General features: G+C 39.6%; 1 protein-coding gene across 1 annotated transcript in view; it reads right to left on the bottom strand.

The window, feature by feature from the left end:
• Positions 1-18604, bottom strand: part of IL17RD (interleukin 17 receptor D) — an 84049-nt gene extending 65445 nt beyond the window's left edge. Inside the window, exons 1-2 of the mRNA XM_077822679.1 lie at positions 18576-18604; positions 14750-14915 (exon numbers count right to left, since the gene is read on the bottom strand). Of these exons, the coding sequence (XP_077678805.1) occupies positions 14750-14881 (132 nt within the window). The 5' untranslated portion in view covers positions 14882-14915; positions 18576-18604. The remainder of the gene's footprint in view (positions 1-14749; positions 14916-18575) is intronic.
• Positions 18605-19518: the final 914 nt, after the last annotated feature.

Raw genomic sequence — 19518 nt, 5'->3', positions numbered from 1 at the left:
GAAAATTCTGTCTTTGCAGCTCATTCTTTAGTGAGCTGAATGTCCCATTTTAAAATCTCTGCATGACATTTCACGGCTAGCGGTCATTACTCGAAAAGAACCCCAAAAATGAATGGAATGATTAGTGAATTACTCTTACAAATGCAACTATATGGAAAAACCTAAGCTATACCGACTTGTATTATCCCTAACTTATGAATAAAAGATAGAGGTTTTGTTTCCATTGCTGTTCTGGAACAGCATAGAATAATAACTTGTCACCTGTTAAGGGTCAAGTTTTGTTGATATTTTGACTTACGTGTGTGTAAGGGGGGGTGGGGGGGTGAGAGAGAGAGAGAGAGAGATTAACATTTAATTCCAGTCAAAAGATAGATAACCCACAAAGTTAATTACAGAATATTAACAACTCAGCCTTTAATCTAGGGATATGATAACTGACATAATTGTAATAACTGAGCTTCAACTATGATGCAACAGCTTTTACAATCCTGATAGTCTTCAACATTTATTTCACTTACTAAACATTTTTCTATTATTAAACAAACAAAAAAATCTGACACTACAAACTAATTCATGACAAAAACATCAAGGATATAAGGGCCAGATTCTCAATTGACATAAATCAATGTAGTTTCATTGATTTTAGTGGAGCTACACTAGTTTACACAGCTGAGGATCTGCCCCCCATGTTGTCTTGAGCTGTTAATACATGTCCTGTGTAATGCCATAGAGAGGCTTCAGAAAAAGATGTGATGCTGCAAACAAAATCAAAGATTTAGCAATTCAAAAGGCCCCTTAAATCCAAGTCAGTAGGGTACCAACACTCCAGCACATTTGTTATGTGCTGACAGAGGTGTTGTCTTTAGGGTGAGATGTGAAACAGAGATCCTTGACCACTTATGGTCATATAAGACCCTATGGTTCTGTTTTGTAATTTTAGTATACTTTTTGAAATTATAGTCTGCCTGTCAAAATTCCCCTTAGAGTTATACTATTCTTCATTTCTTGTCAGAAAACGTACAGCATTACAATGCACTGTTAAATAATTGCTGCGTTCCATCACAGAGGTAGTTGCTTTTCAGAGGAGGCTGAAGTGGTTCCTATATATCCTGTCCTCTTCACAAGATTCTAAGTCTTTGTTAATGCTTGTGAAGTGCTCACCATTTTGAAATCCTCAAGCACAATCAAAAAATTAAATATTGTAAATCATTTAGAATGGTGCTATTTTATAAGTGGTGCATTTCCTAATATAGTGAGAGATTTTCACAGACACAAATGGAATTTTTCCTCCATCTTTTTTGGCCAGATTGTAAAAAAACAGGGGCCTAAAATTACATTCTTTGGGTGGAATTTTCAGAAGAGCTAAGTGACTTATGAGAGCAAGTTCCATTGAAAATTAATGGAAGTTCCTTGCCTAACTTCTTAGGCACTTTGAAAGTCCCATCCTGTACTCCGAAGTTATTTAGGTGCTTTTGAAAATCCCATCCCCAAGTCCTTATTTAGATGCAGGCCTAAATAAGTGGCCTGATTTTCAAAAGCGCTGAGAACCCAGTGCTCCCACTAAAGCCAAGATGAGGGGCTACGTGCTAGGCACTTTTGAAAATCAGGCCTCTTATTTAGGCACCTAAATATGGATGTAGAAGCCAAACTCTTGGCACACAAAGAGAAATTCAATTAAGTAAATGAGTTTTACCACCGACTTCAGGGAGACAGGATTTTGACCCCCTTTTTAAAAATCTTGACCCTTGCTTCTAACTCATGGGCTATGTCTACACTACAGAGCCTATGCTTTGCCTCCTGGCGTAGATGCAACATACACTGACAGAAGGAGAAGCTTTCTCTACTCGTACAGGAACACCACTTCTTCAAACAACATTAGCTCAACAGAAGTCGTCTTCTGTTGGAATAGCTGCATCTACACTTGAGAGTTTTGTGAGCATAGCTATGTTGCTAGGGGGTATGGTTTTTTCACACCCCTGACCCATATAGTTATGCCAGTATAAATTTTAGGTGCAGACCAGGACACTTATAAGTGATAAGCACAGGCCCTGACTGTTAATTTGAATCAATTTATAAAACCCAAACGTATTTTCAAAAACAGATAAGATATTGTAAACATGTTACTGTTAAAAACTGTACATATTTCCTATTATATTTTCTGATAGCCATATAAACCATGCACAGAATACCCACTTGTAATTGTAAACCAACAGCCAGCAGTTTCTAGTCCTAATCATTTATAATATTGGCAGTTTGGATCAAAACATTTACAGGACGGGCTTTTCAACTTATCAAACATGGTTAAGTGAAAGGTAACAAAGAACCCGCAGCATGATAGAAAAAAGATAAAATTATTATTATCCAAAATAGCTATTATATATTAACTACATTAATATATATTAATACATACTATATATTAATATGTGTGTATAAATTATAAAAAGTGATTTCAAAAACTCAAACTAGTTTATAATCAAGTAGTTGAAAATAGCTATCTATATGGATATAAACCTCGGAAAGCAAAACTTCCATCAATTTCTTTAGGGTCAGGGTTTCACCTAAGATCTTTTTTTAATGTTGGACTCAAAGCCTTTACGAAAAGTAATGGGAATATAACTGAGTTAAGCAAAAGAATATTTGACAAAGAAGAAAATAAAGTTAAGGTATATATTTAAGTGAAAATATTACAAATTTAGGTTTTCAAAGGTGTCCTGGTTAACAGAAAAAAAACAGCATTTCAAAATACAGAGTAAAAGCAATTAGAAAACACAGTTTGAGTGAAATGTATTCTTGCAAGGAATTCTTATGAAGGATCACCTTGAATGCGTTTGATGCTGAGGAGACTCCATATCTTTTCTTTACACAAAAGCAGTCATCAGCAGAGCACAACCAGATGTTACGCTTTCTTTTCTTAGTTTCTGTAAACCCCCATGACCTCCTTCAAATTAAAAAAGGGAATAGCATTTTTTTAAAGCCACAGGAGCTATCATTAGTGAAGCATTCTAAGGATTTTCATTAATTCATAGCCAGCCAACCAGGAATTTTCCCACAGCCTTATACAAAAAAAGTCAGGGAAGTCACTGATTGCTTGGTTGGATTTGAATATGGTCAGAAGTAAGAAATATTTAGTTCCTCCCACTGGAGTGGGTGGGGGGGGTCAGAAATGAAAATCCAAGTCTGCTCACCAAGAATGATCAAAACTGACTAGTTCACATTACCATTTAAAACCTCAGTGAAAGTAAATATGAAGCATAACTTTAAATCACTTAGGAAAAATCAAATGAATTAGAAACATTGATACAGACAATTTTTAGCAATTGTTCTTCAAAAATATAACAGAGATGTATGTCCAGTAAAGAGTACATTTTTAAAATGCAGTGCCATTCATAAATTAAATGTATTCAAATGACTTCTTCCTAAGGAACTTGGTTTTAGCAAAGTATTTAAAACTATATGCTAGGCTGGAATCTTACGAGTTTGATCCTGTCAGGTGCTGACACCCATTGAACTCCATGCGGGTTGAGAGGACTCAGCACCTTGGAAGAGCTGGTGCTGAGTACCCTCAGTCTGGAAGCCATTATAGAATATTCACTACCCAAAATCTTTATTAACACATGGATTAAAGCTGACTAGCTGTGCCAGGTATCCTCCCAGAACATCGAGTGCACCTACTCTTAAATCTTTTGAATCCAGCTGTTACACACAACAGTCCTCCTCACAACCTTAACTCTGCCCCCTGGAACTAATATGATAAACTGGGGATAGTATGTTTTGCCCAGGACTGCCCTATAATCAACGGACATGAGGAGTGTACCATTTTATTTGGTGTGGTGTGACCCACAGAATTGTATTCTCCCATTTAGCTGCATGCCCTCCAACTGTCCCTAACAAAGTGAAGGACAGTTGGAGGGCATGCAGATAAATGGGAGAATACAATTCTGTGGGTCACACCACACCACATAAAACACCCAGAGCACTGGGTGTAGTTAGAGTAGGAGAGGCTTAGGTAGTCAATTCTGGGATTAATTGCAACAAGTAGCTGCAGCTTACACTGTGATACCAAGAGTGATGCATCTGTACCCAATGGATCTGGGACCCTGGATTTCTGTGCTGAATTATGCGGGTTATGCAAATAGAGGAGCACAATATTCTTATTGAGGGATTTGTAACAGTCTTACTGTAAACATGACAGTGCATTACAGGGCAGAGATGCTGGTGGTGTTGCAAGGGGAATCCTGAGGACAAGAGTCAAGGGGTGGTAACATCTGGTGTGACAGGGTGCTGTTAGCAATTATAAACTGAGCCTTTGTAAGCCAGCATCCTGGTCACTTAGAACACCCAGAGCACTGGGTGTAGTTAGAGTAGGAGAGGCTTAGGTAGTTTGGGTTTGGAAGAGTAGAAGGGATCATTTGCACCTGTAGGGAGCCTGATGAACTAATGAGGTTATTAGCTTGCCAGCTGGGTAGCTCTGAGAACAAAGCAAGAGTACAAAAGGCTGAGCCAGAGAGCAGGAAGAGGGTTCCAGATAACTGCTGCTATGTTGTGATATATTGGAGCATAAACCACAATAAAGACACTTTGTACCCTGCTGGACCATGTGTGGTGCTTAATTCACAGGAAGTGTTCACAGAGAGTGTAGCCAGTGTTTCCAGGAGCTGAAGGGGGAGCCTCTTCACAGGTGGTTTATGCAGAGTAGGTAAAATAATCAAGTATAGGCCAGGCCTACCCAGCTGGTATTCATGAAGCATGCCCCAAACGCAACTTTTGCCTTACTCAGGACACAGTGTGACAGTTTCTCCTACCATAGGCATGTGCTCCATCCCCACAGTATCCCATATCATATGGAAAAATAGAGTGTTATGATGTCTGTCAGAGCAGGTTGGAGCATCATTCAAAGAGGGCAGAGTTAATGTTATAGAGTGGGGCTGATGTGCACCGTAACTCATCTTTTCCTGGTTTTAGAGATTTAAAGAACAAGTGCAGTTGACATTCTGGAACGGTATGTGGGACTGCCAGTCAACCTTAACCGGTAACAATAAAGTTTTTGGGCAGTGAATGACACTTGTTTTTTCAGTAAGTGGTAGTAATGATGGGGTATGACTAGGGAGTACCTATGCAGGGGCACAAGAAAGTTTTCTGGGAACACATTACTGGCAGGCTGTTGCAATCTCTGGCCTCCTCCTGGACCCTGAATGTCCCCAGTATGAGTGTAGGGGCAATGAGGAGGAAGGTAGGTGATAAACCAATGGGCTGTGAGAAGCACATCTACCAGCTGGAGGCAGCAAAGGGGCATGGAGGGAAGACCCAGATTCCATGCTCCATTCAGGGCAAATGTTGGGGAAGGTGCCCTGCACAATACTCTGAAGTCTATAAGGATCACTGAGGTTTGAAGTGGCCTGTTCATCTCCATGGGTGATCTCCTCACCACCTCCCCAAGTCTACCCCATCCCCTGTTACGAAATATCAGTTTTCAGGACAATCTCACCATGCATGTAGGTTTTAGAGCAATTTTATATTAAAATAATCTCTTTATTGGGGGCTGAATCTGAAGAACTCCTTGAGCAAATGACTTCAAATTTGTATGCAGAAGCATACCCCTGTTTCTGTTGTGGTATGCAATATTCAAAATAATCATACTGTTCACATAGATATTAGTGAAAATTAAAAGAAGCTGATAGGATGGGAGGGGCCTTATATTGAGAATCCCTTGTTCAAATGACCCCAAATTTGCACTGCAAATGCTATCCCAGTCTCTCTTACAACATACCCATTTTCAAGACAATCACCCTATGTGTGTGTACTTTCGTACTTTGATTATTAAAAAGGCTCCTTATTTGGGGACGGTATCTGAGAAACCCTTGAGCAAATGATCCCAACTTGCACCACTAAATCTACCTCTGGCTCTAACGTGGCACAGCAATATTACGGGGGAGCAGCGGAGCTACCACAGTTAAAACTGCACCAAATTTTCATTTTAACAGAATGAAAAAGGTTCTACATAAATTCTAGCTTTTATGTTGGACTATCATTTAAAATATTTATTGCCATTTGTGGATTGCTTGATCTTTTTATAACCCTTTGTGACGAGGGAATGTCATTTGAGGGGTTTTTTTGGTCTGTTTGTTTAAAAGAACTACAATTTTTCTAAGGAACCTCAACATTCTGAAGGGGAAAATCAAAAGGTCTGAACCTTTGGTTTGTGTCGATGGTTACTGATTTGATTTATAACAATATTCTGACAGTGCATTAGTCAATGTTGACTTCACACGAGTTTTTAGAACAGGGCTCTCAACTATGGGTAGTTTCTTGATGCTCAATAATCACTTTGATCATACTGACATTGATGCAGAGTCACAGCTACTTCCTTTGCTATACATATCTCACACTCAGACCCACTGTTCAGAAAATGTGTCAAGAGCATGTGGCATGGTTACATTATCCTAATGCTGCTGCTTACTAGAATCTTTAATCTCCCCTCTATTTATTTAATTAATGCTATTTTTCTTGACAATTCCTCTAAAGCAAAATCTGAGAATGCATAATGATTGTAGGCAAAACTTCCAGAAGACCCTGCACAATGCAAATAATGTGCACAAGACAGCCTCAGAAAACTCCCAAGTGTAGGACTTGAACTAATTCATAGTACATGGGTAGTGCTCAGGTTCACGAGCCACAGTATGTCATCTTTTAGCCCCCAATTAATCTGATGTCAGGCTGTCTGCAACCATTCTGGTTTGCAACTAAACTTTGTCCTGATGCACATGGGCAAATTTCTTCCTCTGACATGTCAACTTGGTTCAAGCCATATTGTAGATCCAACTTTTACCTTGAATAATTTTTTTAATCTTGGTTTCTCAGAGTAGGAGTGGGTACCAGACACTAGCTGAGATCAATCCTGAGTGAATGATATCAATTTGGGGAGGATCAGAGCCACAATAGGCAAAATAAAGTTACAAGAACTGTAACATTTGGATTCCATTTTGAGGTGGAGAGGAGTGGGCTATATCTTGGAAACCCCTTGCTCAAACCACCATGAATTTTACCCTGGGTCCCAGGAGGCACAGCAATTTTCAAGACAATCCAAATAAGCCTGTGGATTTTAGAGCACTTTTGAAAAATCATCTGTTAAATAGTAAGCCATTATAGTGGTACTTACCAACTCCTTCTATCAGAGTGTTTGTCAGACCATTTATTTCAAAGAGTTTTACAAAGCAATACCTACAATTTGAAAACTGGTTATTAGAAACGGTTCCAGTGGAGTTTAAAGATCAGTCAGATTTACTAAAAAACATCTGTAACATGGAAACTTGTTATAGCTAATGTTAAACAATATGCACTTGACTTCCCTACATTGCTCAATATCTGCTGACCACACTCATTTAAGTTCCTGGCATACGTCCAAGAATTAACTTTCGGAAGTACATTTTGTATGGTTATATACACTTAATACAGATGCCACATTCAATTGCAGAAACAAACAACATTATAGATTATTTTATAATTTCAACTGATAGTACTAGTTTATTTTTAATATTTTTTCTATTTTTATCCATTTAAATGTTCACTTTCCTGGGAAATTATGGGAGGGATCAGACAATAATTATTTAATGACAGCAGACATTGACATTCAGCAAGTTAAAGCTATATAACGGTTAAAACACAAATTGACAATATAAAATGTGAAAATATTCAAAGTAACTATCCCTAAATCAAAGTCTAATAAGTGCTCCAGCAGCATTTTTCTTACTTTGTCTATCTGTAAATTTCAATTATCCATGGATATATTTTTTCACATATTTTTGGGTGTGTATGGTGATAATGACTTTACCCAATTGACTGATAAAAACTAATCCTTCCAAGACTATTTATCTTAAAAAAAAAAAAAAAAAAAGAGAGAGAGAGAGACCCCCTAGATTACAAAAAGAAAAGGAGTACTTGTGGCACCTTAGAGACTAACCAATTTATTTGAGCATGAGCTTTCGTGAGCTACAGCTCACTTCATCAGATGTATACCGTGGAAACTGCAGCAGACTTTATATATACACAGAGAATATGAAACAATACCTCCTCCCACCCCACTGTCCTGCTGGTAATAGCTTATCTAAAGTAATCCTCAGGTTAGGCCATTTCCAGCACAAATCCAGGTTTTCTCACCCTCCACCCCCCCACACAAATTCACTCTCCTGCTGGTGATAGCCCATCCAAAGTGACTACACATTGTGTAGAGAGTTGTCACTTTGGATGGGCTATCACCAGCAGGAGAGTGAATTTGTGTGGGGGGGTGGAGGGTGAGAAAACCTGGATTTGTGCTGGAAATGGCCTAACCTGAGGATTACTTTAGATAAGCTATTACCAGCAGGACAGTGGGGTGGGAGGAGGTATTGTTTCATATTCTCTGTGTATATATAAAGTCTGCTGCAGTTTCCACGGTATACATCTGATGAAGTGAGCTGTAGCTCACGAAAGCTCATGCTCAAATAAATTGGTTAGTCTCTAAGGTGCCACAAGTACTCCTTTTCTTTTTGCGAATACAGACTAACATGGCTGTTACTCTGACCCCTAGATTACATAGGTCAATATTACACTTTTCACATCACTGTGGAATTCTGGGGTCACTTATTCTACTGACTGATGACAGTTATTGTGAAACCCAGGAAGAGATGGAGTACTTGTGGCACCTTGTACTCCTTTTCTTTTTGCGGATACAGACTAACACGGCTGCTACTCTGAAACCAGGAAGAGATGTTTTCAGAATGCTATTGAATGCACAACATATTGCTAAGGTAACATAAGGGCTAACATGCTGGAAAAGGAAGCATACAGAAGATGTTTTAAATATATGGCTCAGCTAGCAGGATTTAAGATTGTCACTAAAGTCAAAACCATATATTTTTGTTAAATAAATATTGCACATCAAAACAGCTGTAGGAAACCATCCATTACTGTAGTAAACTGCTACATGCTGTAAAGTAATCATTATCTCTGATTTTAATCTCTTGTGGAAACTCATACAGAGGCAAAGGTACAAGCGTAAACAATGGTGGCTATAATTGTCAAAAAAGCTTGGAAAGGTAAATAGCTGGATTAATTTACAATTGGTAAAAACATGTGTGATAAACTGGAAAAAAGATTTTATCCTAACAGTTTATATTTAAATTCTAATCTCGAAATAGTGTTTCAAAAATATATGGATTTAAAATAAATAAATCTGAATGTTCACTTGAAAGTATTAAAAAGTAGCAATTAGAAGCTCCTATGACTTGCCCTTCTTCCACAAAATTGTTTGTCAAAATTAATATAGTTTTATGGGGAAGGAAGAACAAGGGAACATCACAAAATTAATGGAGCTATATAACCAGAGATAAAAGGAGTACTTGTGGCACCTTAGAGACTAACAAATTTATTTGAGCATAAGCTTTCATGAGCTACAGCTCACTTCACAGCTGCTACTCTACAACGAGAGATGTAAATTATATGTATTTTTTCAAATTGTGCTATGCTTTATATATCAGTTTTTACACAATGTTCAGTTTTATGTTAAACAGATAAACAAAGCATAAATACAGCATAAAACTTCAAGGTAAATCGTTAACTTTCAGAAAAACAAAAATAAAACTTTTGGAGTTTCCTCCTTCAAGCACCATTTAACATTATTGGGAGCATTATACTTAATATTTTACAAGCACGAGTAAAGAGAAATTATTTTCACATTTAAAGACTGAAGACCAATTTTAGTCTTATTGTTCACCAATAAAATTTCGCACTCCTGTCATTTTTATAGTATCCTAATAAAATGCCAAATTAATTGGCAAACTTCAGCCTCTCAGCAGAATTAAACGGGCAAATTCACATCAAAGCTGTGTTTCATCGTCTTTGGACGGATCTGTTGGAAAAGACAGCTGGTCCTTATTAAACACCCATTTAAAATGTTGCAGCTTTAATGAACTAACATCCACATTACACTAACATTATCAAGTAATTAACTAAAGAAAAGCTGGAGTCATCTAATGATGGCTTAACTTTTTTCCACCAGTGGACAAGAAAATATTTAAATCTATTAAATGAATTAAGTATTTGTTTTGCCCCTTAAATAATCTAGATTTTGAAATTAGCCTGACTGATCAATTTGTTTCAAGTTGTTAAGAGGCAACTTCTGTTGGTTGAAATCTAAACCATGGTATGCATTATAAAGAGGGAACAAATCCAGTCCATAATATTCCTGGGGGAACCTTCAAACTACAGAAATGCTTGTTAGGTCATGAGCCTTGTGAATGGCCTGAATAGTCAAAGTACACAATTACACAATAAAATACATGTAAAAGATTAAAGATGCATTTTATTGTCAATATTCAGAACAAGTTTATTATATGTAAACTGGAATATGTTTACATCATTTTTCTTCTCTGAATGTTTTGTGCATTTGAAAGCCAACTCTGAAAATATATTACTTGCAATATTTAGACTAAACGCTTTTTATGGAAGAAAGGCTCAGACCCAATATAAAACAAATGTAATGAAGAGACTCATCTTCCTGTTCAAGTAGTGTATATACTTAAATTGTGTTGTTGGTTTTTAAATAAACAGAAAGCAGTAGACATGCTGTAGTTAGCATGTTTTTTATGGAAATGTAGTTAAGAGGCTAGCTCTACAATTCAGAGCCTAAGCCAGAATAGTTATGTTGGCATAGCTATGCCAGCACAGCCCCCAAGTCTGGACGCAAACTCCTTTTGTTGGTGTAGAAACACCACTTTCCTGAACAATGTTAACTGTGCAGACAGAAGCACTCTTCTGTCAGCATAGCTGCATCTATAGTGGGGGTTTTGTCAACCTACCTATGTCAGGGGTGTGTTTTTTTCACATCCCTGCTTATCACAGCTATGCCAATATAACTTTTAAGTGTAGACCAGGTCATAAACACAGTTATTTTTAAACAGAGAAAAAAATAGTCAGATTTTTTACTATACCAGCTGATAAGTGAAACCCTAGATCTTAAAGTAGTTAATCCAGTTGTCTAGACTAGATAATTGGTTGAGTTTGTGAGGCCTTACACTCAACATTTCTCTAGCTGTGTGAATGTAACAGTAACTTTTAACACCACAGCCAACCAATTCCAAAATTTCAGAGAATGTTCTAGGCATCCATGCACACAATCCTGTTGATTTTAGTGAAAATTAGAAAACTGAAAGGAGGAGACACAAGGAGCCCCTGGCATCTAGTTAGCAGAGCTAGCACCTTCAACCACTTCTAATTGTCTACAAATGAAAGAACTGGTTGATGGTAGCCATTAACACCAACCAGCATAACAACACCCCCATCTGTGTTCTGCCTTTCCTCCTAATACAGTTTTAAAATGTTGACAAAGAAAGAAAGAAAGAAAGACAGAAAGAAAGATGGTGGGGGGAGGCATGGGTAGAATGGATTGCACACAGAGCACCTGGCATTGGGAAGGGAATGAGGAATCCTAGCATGAGGGAACAGGGGGACACACAGGAGCCCATGGCATGAGGGACTGGATGATAAAGGCTCCAAAAATCCCTGAAATAGAAGTGGATGGGAGGGTGGCACACAGGAAGCTTCTGGGGGAGAATGGAGGAATGCAAGGAGCCCCTATTGTGTGCAACGTACAATACTCTGTTTGTTTTTTTGCTTTAAAATATGCCAAATGCTGTATTTTCTCTCAGTCAATAAGTCTCATTGATCTTATGTTTTAGTCTGAACAGAGTCAAGGGCCTGATCCTGCAGACTTAAGAATGTGGAAAACTTTACTCACTCCATGCATCTGAAGAAGTGGGCTTTTTACCCACGAAAGCTTATGCTCAAATAAATCTGTTAGTCTTTAAGGTGCCACCGGACTCCTTGTTGTTTTTACTCACATGAGTAGCCCCTTTGGAGTCAACAAAATTAATTATGTGAGTAAAGTTACCCATGTGCTTCACTGTTTGCAGGACTGGGCCCCAAATATGTACAACTAAATTTTAAAGCTCAGTCCTTCATTCCTTACAATACCTACATGGGGAAATTAACCAAAATAGTTATTTCAGAATAAGTGTCCACTCAGAGAGATATTCCAGAATAGCTATTCTGCTTTAAATTTCCATCCTTCCTCAAAACTATACAACCTGCAAGTGTAGACAAACCTTAAAATTCTCACTGAAGTCAATGAGTCAAACCCTGGCCCCACTGAAATCAAAGGAAGTTCTGCCATTGACATTAGTGGGGCCAGGAGGATTTCACTCAGCGAGACTACTCATGTGCTCATAAGTTACACATATGCTTAACTGTTTTGCTTGTTCAGAGCCATGCTGGTCTTGCAGGACTGGGACCAAACTACTACAAAAGAACACATTGCAAGAATTCACACATTTTGCAACTAAAGTTGTCAGGACCTGGTCCATATTTAAAGATTATGCAAATTCAAATGATTTTTAAGAATAAGATGAGGATCTCTGAATTAAAACAGCAAATATAAATTCTTACCAACACAAATCTACACTATTCCTTTACCAAATGAAGTTTTTACTGCAACAAAACAAAGACAAATTTAAAATATTTACATTAGATTAAAAGCAAAAATATTATAGTATTTCATAGACAAACTCAGATTTTTTTTGTTTTAAATAAATTAAGCAAACCTAAGCAGAATATGACATGAAAATTTCACATATGAGGTAAATGAGCATGAATTTGGGGAGAATAAATAAAAGTGCTCAAATTGGGGGGGAAGAGGGGGAGAACCAATATTTTTTCAATACTATGCTAGTGAAAATTAGCTTAACAAGCATTGTTTTACTCAAAACACATTAGACATGCTTACTATGCATCTCTCTATATAAAGTTTTTAGATTTAGGGTTCCTGCCCTTAACCTATAGATTAGAAACCATTTATAAAAAAGCTACAATAAGAATATCTATTTGAATAAGGTACAATTACTTCAGGGTTTATGTCTTTTCAATCAGTCAGTGTCCCTGCAGTTTTTAGAGTGGCAGAGGGGAAGTGGCCTGTGGTTAAACAGAGGAAATACCAAGGAATTTTAATAGAGCAAATAGTCTCTTTACTTCCGACAGGGTAGCACTTCAAAGGCAGCCCTGCCCCAGAGCAGACAATGTGTTACAGGGGCCATCAGTCATTTAATAGTATGTCAAGTCTATGCAGAACTTACATGCAGTCCAAGATAAATACCACACAACCAAGACAATGGGTCCCTTCCTGCAGTCAATCCTCTGGCAAAACTCCCACTGAAGTCAATAGGAGTTTTCCCAATTAAGAATTGTACTGCAGAATCAGATTCAGTATCTAAAAAACTAGCCAGGCAAATCTGCTCACTGGAAATAAAAAATATATTGGTAACACAGACTAACTGACTGCAGTGTTTGTTTAGGAAATTAAAACCTTAAATTTGTTGTATGTGATACAAGGTTTTCTACACAGTAACTTGAAAGGTTGTGTTTTTATCAGATTTATTAGAGGGGAGCATTTTAAAAGCTTTACATTAAACAGACCCAGCTATAATTAATTTAATATATATAATTCATTATGTAAGAAAAAATCAAATCAATATATATATTGCACATTCCTCTAGATGTCAAGATAAGCAAAATTAATCAAGCATTATAACTCCTAATAGGTAGTGACAGTATATTTAATAGCTGCTGCTGAACCTGATAGAAATATGTATCTTGGTAGTTTAAAATATGTGGCACACACTGCTTACATCTTGTGAAACATTAATATTGTAGTAAAATATATTTTGCTAGTAAACTGTGACTTAAAATGCAATATGTGAATTTTTTCTCTCTCTTACATAGTTTCCAGTGTTTTCTAACTTCCAGTGAATTACACTATTCCCTCCATATCCTTGACTTGTGCCTTGCAGTAATTTTTTCAAATGTTATGATCTGAAACTAATGAAATCATTAGTGAGAATCCAACAAAAAAAGAAAGTCAATGAAAGTCAGTCTTTTCCTTCCTATTGTCCTTGGGACTCCAAAATTCAACTAGAATTCTCGCTAGATTTTATGGGGAGAAAACACTGAAAGGTGATTTTTGAAAAACAAACAGGAAAACGCAGCAAGAAGTCTGAAGCTAACGCACCAGGAGCAGGAACAAAAGGTAAAGACCAATAAAGAAATGTTTCACCTTCCAGCTCTCGCCCCAGCAATTTACTTATCCTACATCCTCTGTCTGATGATCAGCCCTGAAGCTAAGACCCCAAGCCGGCCTCGAATCATTAAAATAACAAAGCCCAAATGATCGCCTTTTTATCCTGCTGGCAGGGCAGGTCGAGTTAAGGAAGGAGAGAGCTGCGGATAAAGGACCTGTTGAGCGATTTCTTCACACTCGCTGGTTAAAGGCTGCCCCCCTCCCCCAGGGCGAGAAACCAGTAACTATCCCTTCTCTAGAAATGCCACCTTTCCTCCTGGCCCCAAATTACCAGCTGCAGAGCCTTGGAGCAGCAGCAGAGGAGTTGCAGAAGAGGCTTTATTCCCCCATGAACACTGCCCAGCGAGCTCTCCTTGCATATTCGGGAGAAGCAGCAAGTCGAACAGACAGGTGGACACCACACCTGCACTGCTCAGATGGGCTGGGCTGCAAAGAGTCCGCTACCCACGGGACAGCGCTTGCGAGGCTTAGCTGGGAAACTCTGGCATCTCCCCACGCCACGCCGCCAAATCCTGCAAGTGTGCAAAACCCCTTTCAGCGCACGAATCTGCCCGACTGTGGGGAGAAACAAAGCTTCCGTCCACTCACCCTCCATCCACACGTGTCAGCCGCGGGCCCCCGCCTGCTGCTGGGTCCTCCAGCAGCCCCAGCCAGCTGGTGACCCTTGAAGCAGGCGATCAGAGTGAAGAAAAAGGAACTGAGCTGGAGCAAAGGTGCCATGGTCTGCAGCAGCAGCGTACGGAGACTGGAGTCTAAGCAGAAGCAACAGCAGGAGGAGGGGGGGGGCAGTTTAGCTGCGTGCATGCGCGAGAGAATGTGCAGCTGCTGCCCTGCCCCCCCTTACTCCCCCCCCATCACTGCTGGTGGCAGGGGGGCTGGTCCCTTTGAAGGGAACTATAACAACTGTGTCTGGCGCAGAAGGCAATCGTTGTCCCTCCTCCCCAGGCCCCTATTAGTTCATGTACTATTTTTTTGGCAATGAAAAGAGATGCTTCTTCAAAGTCTTTGCATCGAAGGAAGGCGAGGTTACTCAGGAACATCACAGCTCCAAAAAGGAAAGTTAGCAAGACTTGCACGCAATTGTTTATGTTGCTCGTGTCGTTTCCCATGGGCCTTTAACTGTCCGTGTCCTGTCCCCTCTTCGTGGACATTAAAAATCATATGGTATTTTTCTAAAGAATAGGGGGTTTGCTCCAGTGGCTAACCATTTTTCCCTGGCTTCTCCCCATCTGTTGTTCACCTATCTACTAAACTTTGTCCAGAGGTGGGTATATTTCAATGTCAATATATGGATTTTGTCCCCACTCTTGCAAACATGTAAGCACATATATAACTTTACTCACGGGAGCAGTGCTGGTGATGTCATGAGTAAAGTTACTCACGTCTACACAGAGGATTGGGGCTATAGCCCGCAAAACACTGAGAATTTTGCAATGAAAGAATAAATGGTAACATTTCAAAAAAGACAAACCAAAGGTAAATGCAATCCAATACATTTAAAGGTAGAGAAAGCAATAGAAATTACTTGTATTTATGTTTATTTTACCTTTTTTGTACTGACTGCTATACTGCAAACTTTGACCAAAACTAAATTTATTTTAAAAAACAACATAGTGTTTCTAATAAATATAAATTACAACAGCATCTTATTTTGATGTATTCTTGTCATGTCAACTAACAAAAACTTTTTGAGCAGAAGAAACACACACCCTTAGGGACACACTGGAGACTGTTGTTCCTACAACAGCTAACCTAAAACAGACAAATGCATTGTGGGTAAAATTTTCAAAAGCATCTAAAGTGACATAGGAGCCTAAGTTTTATTTAACATAAATGGAACTTAGGCTTCTAAGTCACTTAGCTCCAATGACTTTTGATAATTTTACTATTGTTAACACTGCCCACAAAAGCAATCCTGATGATGACATGAATGAACCCAGCAGGATCCATAAAGGACTATCATCAGGGGTTGGCAACCTTTCAGAAGTGGTGTGCCGAGTTTTAATTTATTCACTCTAATTTAAGGTTTTGCATGCCAGTAACACATTTTAATGTTTTTACAAGGTCTCTTTCTATAAGTCTTGAATATATAACTAAACTATTGTTGTATGTAAAGTAAATAAGGTTTTTAAGATGTTTAAGAAGCTTCACTTAAAATTAAATTAAAATGCAGAGCCCCCAGACTGGTAGCCGGGATCCCGGCAGCATGAGTGCCACTGAAAATCAGCTTGCGTGTCGCGTTTGGCACGCCTGCCATAGCTTGCCTACCCCTGGACTACATGGCTCAACCTGATCAGAATAAAAACTGTAATGGAGCAAGTCACAGCAAGAATGACCCAGGACTTGGATGAGTTTGAAAGGATATGTGAAACAGAAATCACTTATTTCAAAAATAAATAACATAGACTTACCCTTATCATATGGCTTTGTCTCTATTTAATATTATATAGGATAAGGCCACTCACTTATATTTAGGTATGTTATTGAAAACAAAAGGAAAGCATTCTGCATATGTATATTCTTGTAATATTTACAACAGAGGTGTTTTTTTTAAATAAAGTATAATTATCAAGCAGAGATTTTCTCATTTTCCTTAATCTTTTTACAGTCCTCTTTCTTATTTTCTTTTCCTCTTACATAATTAATTTAAGTTTTTATACTCAAAATATTCTTCTCCATATATTATCTATGGGGATTTGGCTGGAGTAAATGGAATACTTCCTGGTAAAAGAAAGTGCAACTCCATCAAGCATGTCTCTCTACATTAGAGCATGTAATTGAACACTCCCAAGAAAAAAGGGACTACCTCAACTTCGCATAGCAAACTTAACCCTGTCAGCTTGCATGGAGGCATTACAGTTGGGTCTCCCCTTACATGATCATATGACATATATACAGCAATATAAAGTAATATTGCAATGAGCTGCCTAGAATATAAGTGTATCACTGCCCTCTAATCAACAGAACCAGAAATGCTCAAATGTTTCAGAGGCCCTATACGGCTAACAGAAAACAGAATCTCTTCTTTGGCTCGAGCAATAGGAGTCTGTACCTTTGGAGTAGAATTATCTGAGTGCTGCGAAGTTCCAATTAGCCATGGCGTACAGCACAGTGACACCTGTGAAGTCCTACATGGCCACTGATACTGTCGCTGAGAATACAGATGTCTTTAAAATTTCATGTCATCTTACTCGTCTGAATTCTTATGTTTAATGCAATATTAATTGGATGCTCCAGTGCTAAACATCACTTTAAGCAGACTAACACAGATATAGAGACAAAGTCAGACCTGGTGTAAGAGGGCTTAATTCCACAGACTTTATGCAATATTTCAGTTTGTCCCAGAAACTTGCATGAGATCTGCATAGAGCAGGGGCTGGGTGGCTAAACTGTGGCTTGCAAGCCACATACAGCTCTTTTACAGTTAAAGTATGGCTTGCAGAGTCCCCCACCTTCCCCCCTATTCGCCACCTACCAGGTTCGGGGCGGGACGGGGGCTCAGGGCTTCTGCCCTGCAGTGGGGTGGTGGGGCTAGGGTCTTCTGCCAAAGACAACTGGTGCCTGCTGAGAGTTGGGGGCACAATTTAAAGGTTCATCCCCCCCAACAGCTTGAGTCACATAGCCCAGGCATGCCCCCTTACCCTCAGCAACCCCTTCTCACAGCTCCCAGGTGTTAGCTCCACAAGGAGAGGCAGTAGTAAACAGATGGGAGCTGTGAGCTGGGGTTGCTGCTTTAGCTCGGGGAGAAGAGGCAGCAGCAAAAACAGCAGCACTCCCTGCAGCTCCCAGCTGTTAGCCACTGCTTCTCCTCTCAGACAACAGCTCCCAGCTTGTTGGCTCCAGCAGCTGCCATACAAGGAGGGAGCCCGGGGACACCATGTGACTGAGTGGGGCCTGGCAGCAAAACCTGGCAAAAATTGGTGGGGACGGGCACATGATCCCACATGCACCCCCCCCCCTTTGTCCCAGGCTTCTGCCCAGTGGGGAGGGTTTCTTGGGACTTCAGCCTCACAGGGCGCGCCTGTCAGAGCTTGGGACTTCAACAGTAGTGGGGCTGAAGCCCCAAGCCCCAGCAGGCTCCTGCTGCGCGGTTGAAACCCCGGCAGGCGTGCACTGGCTCTCGAACTTCTGAAGATTGTCATATGCAGCTTGGAGGGTAAATAAGTTTGGCCACCCCTGGTATATAACATACATCCTTTGTTAGTAGTAAATTTCCAAGCCATAAGGACTTAGAATCATAGAATCATAGAATATCAGGGTTGGAAGGGACCCCTGAAGGTCATCTAGTCCAACCCCCTGCTCGAAGCAGGACCAATTCCCAGCCAAATCATCCCAGCCAGGGCTTTGTCAAGCCTGACCTTAAAAACTTGCAGTTATAGTACTTTCCATATGAGGGCACTCTTGTTATTATGTATTCCTCTTTGTTTCACATTTCTTCTTTTCCACTCCAGGATGAGGTTGGTGTTTTTTCCAAGGCACACCCCACCCCGTTTTTGTTTTTACTTACCTTTGCCAACCATAAAGGGCTGTTGTTATAACAACATTCTTTTTGGCCACATATGGTTGGATACATCTCCCTTTGGAGCCCATCAGCCAAAGGAGGCAGAGGCATGCATTCCACTCCAGGGATTCTGCACTGTCTCTACAATGCTCTCAACTGCTGTCATTCTACAAGTGAGGGGCTAAATTTAGTTCCCCAACATTGTAGAAAGTTATGCTATAACAGATAACTGGAATAGCCCCACCCTATTTCTACAGATAGATGAACACTGTTAACTGGTGTTGGTATAGGTCCACTGCCTTCAATAGGAGCTATGCAGATTTATACCAGCTGAGGATTCAGCCTGTGTAAATCCGCATAGTTCTACTGCCTTTAATGGAGTTCATTTACACTAACTGAGGTTCTAGCTCGCTCAACATCCAATAAGTTTGATGCTCTGCAAGCTTTGGACAGCTCTTTAAGGTAAATTTGCAGGAAAGACAAGATCAGAAATTAGAATGTTGTAGACAGACAGACTGGAAAGCTAGCACTGCCTTTTGCTTTGCCAGTTTTTAGCATGTAAGTATGTGTTGTGTCCCTTTTCCATTTCACAAAAGATGTCTCTTTTAATGATGCCATGTAGGGCGGGAAGGAACCCGAAGAGGTCATCTAATCCATCTTCCCACAAAGATGCAGGACCAAGTTTACCTTGACCATCCTTAACAGGTTCTTAAAAACCTCCAGCGATGGGGAAACCATAAGCTCCCTTGGCCAGGGTCTGAGCAGGGGGCGGAAATTGACTGGTTGGAGGGTCAAGCAGCTGGAGGTAGGATTAGGAGAGGGGCTAAAGGACAAAATCAGGGCTAGGGGGGAGGAG

The sequence above is a fragment of the Eretmochelys imbricata genome, chromosome 7 (assembly GCF_965152235.1).
Source record: "Eretmochelys imbricata isolate rEreImb1 chromosome 7, rEreImb1.hap1, whole genome shotgun sequence".
In the NCBI taxonomy this organism is placed as follows: Eukaryota; Metazoa; Chordata; order Testudines; family Cheloniidae; genus Eretmochelys; species Eretmochelys imbricata.
Note: the sequence above shows the minus strand (reverse complement) of the source record. Positions and strands in the feature narration are given on the sequence as shown.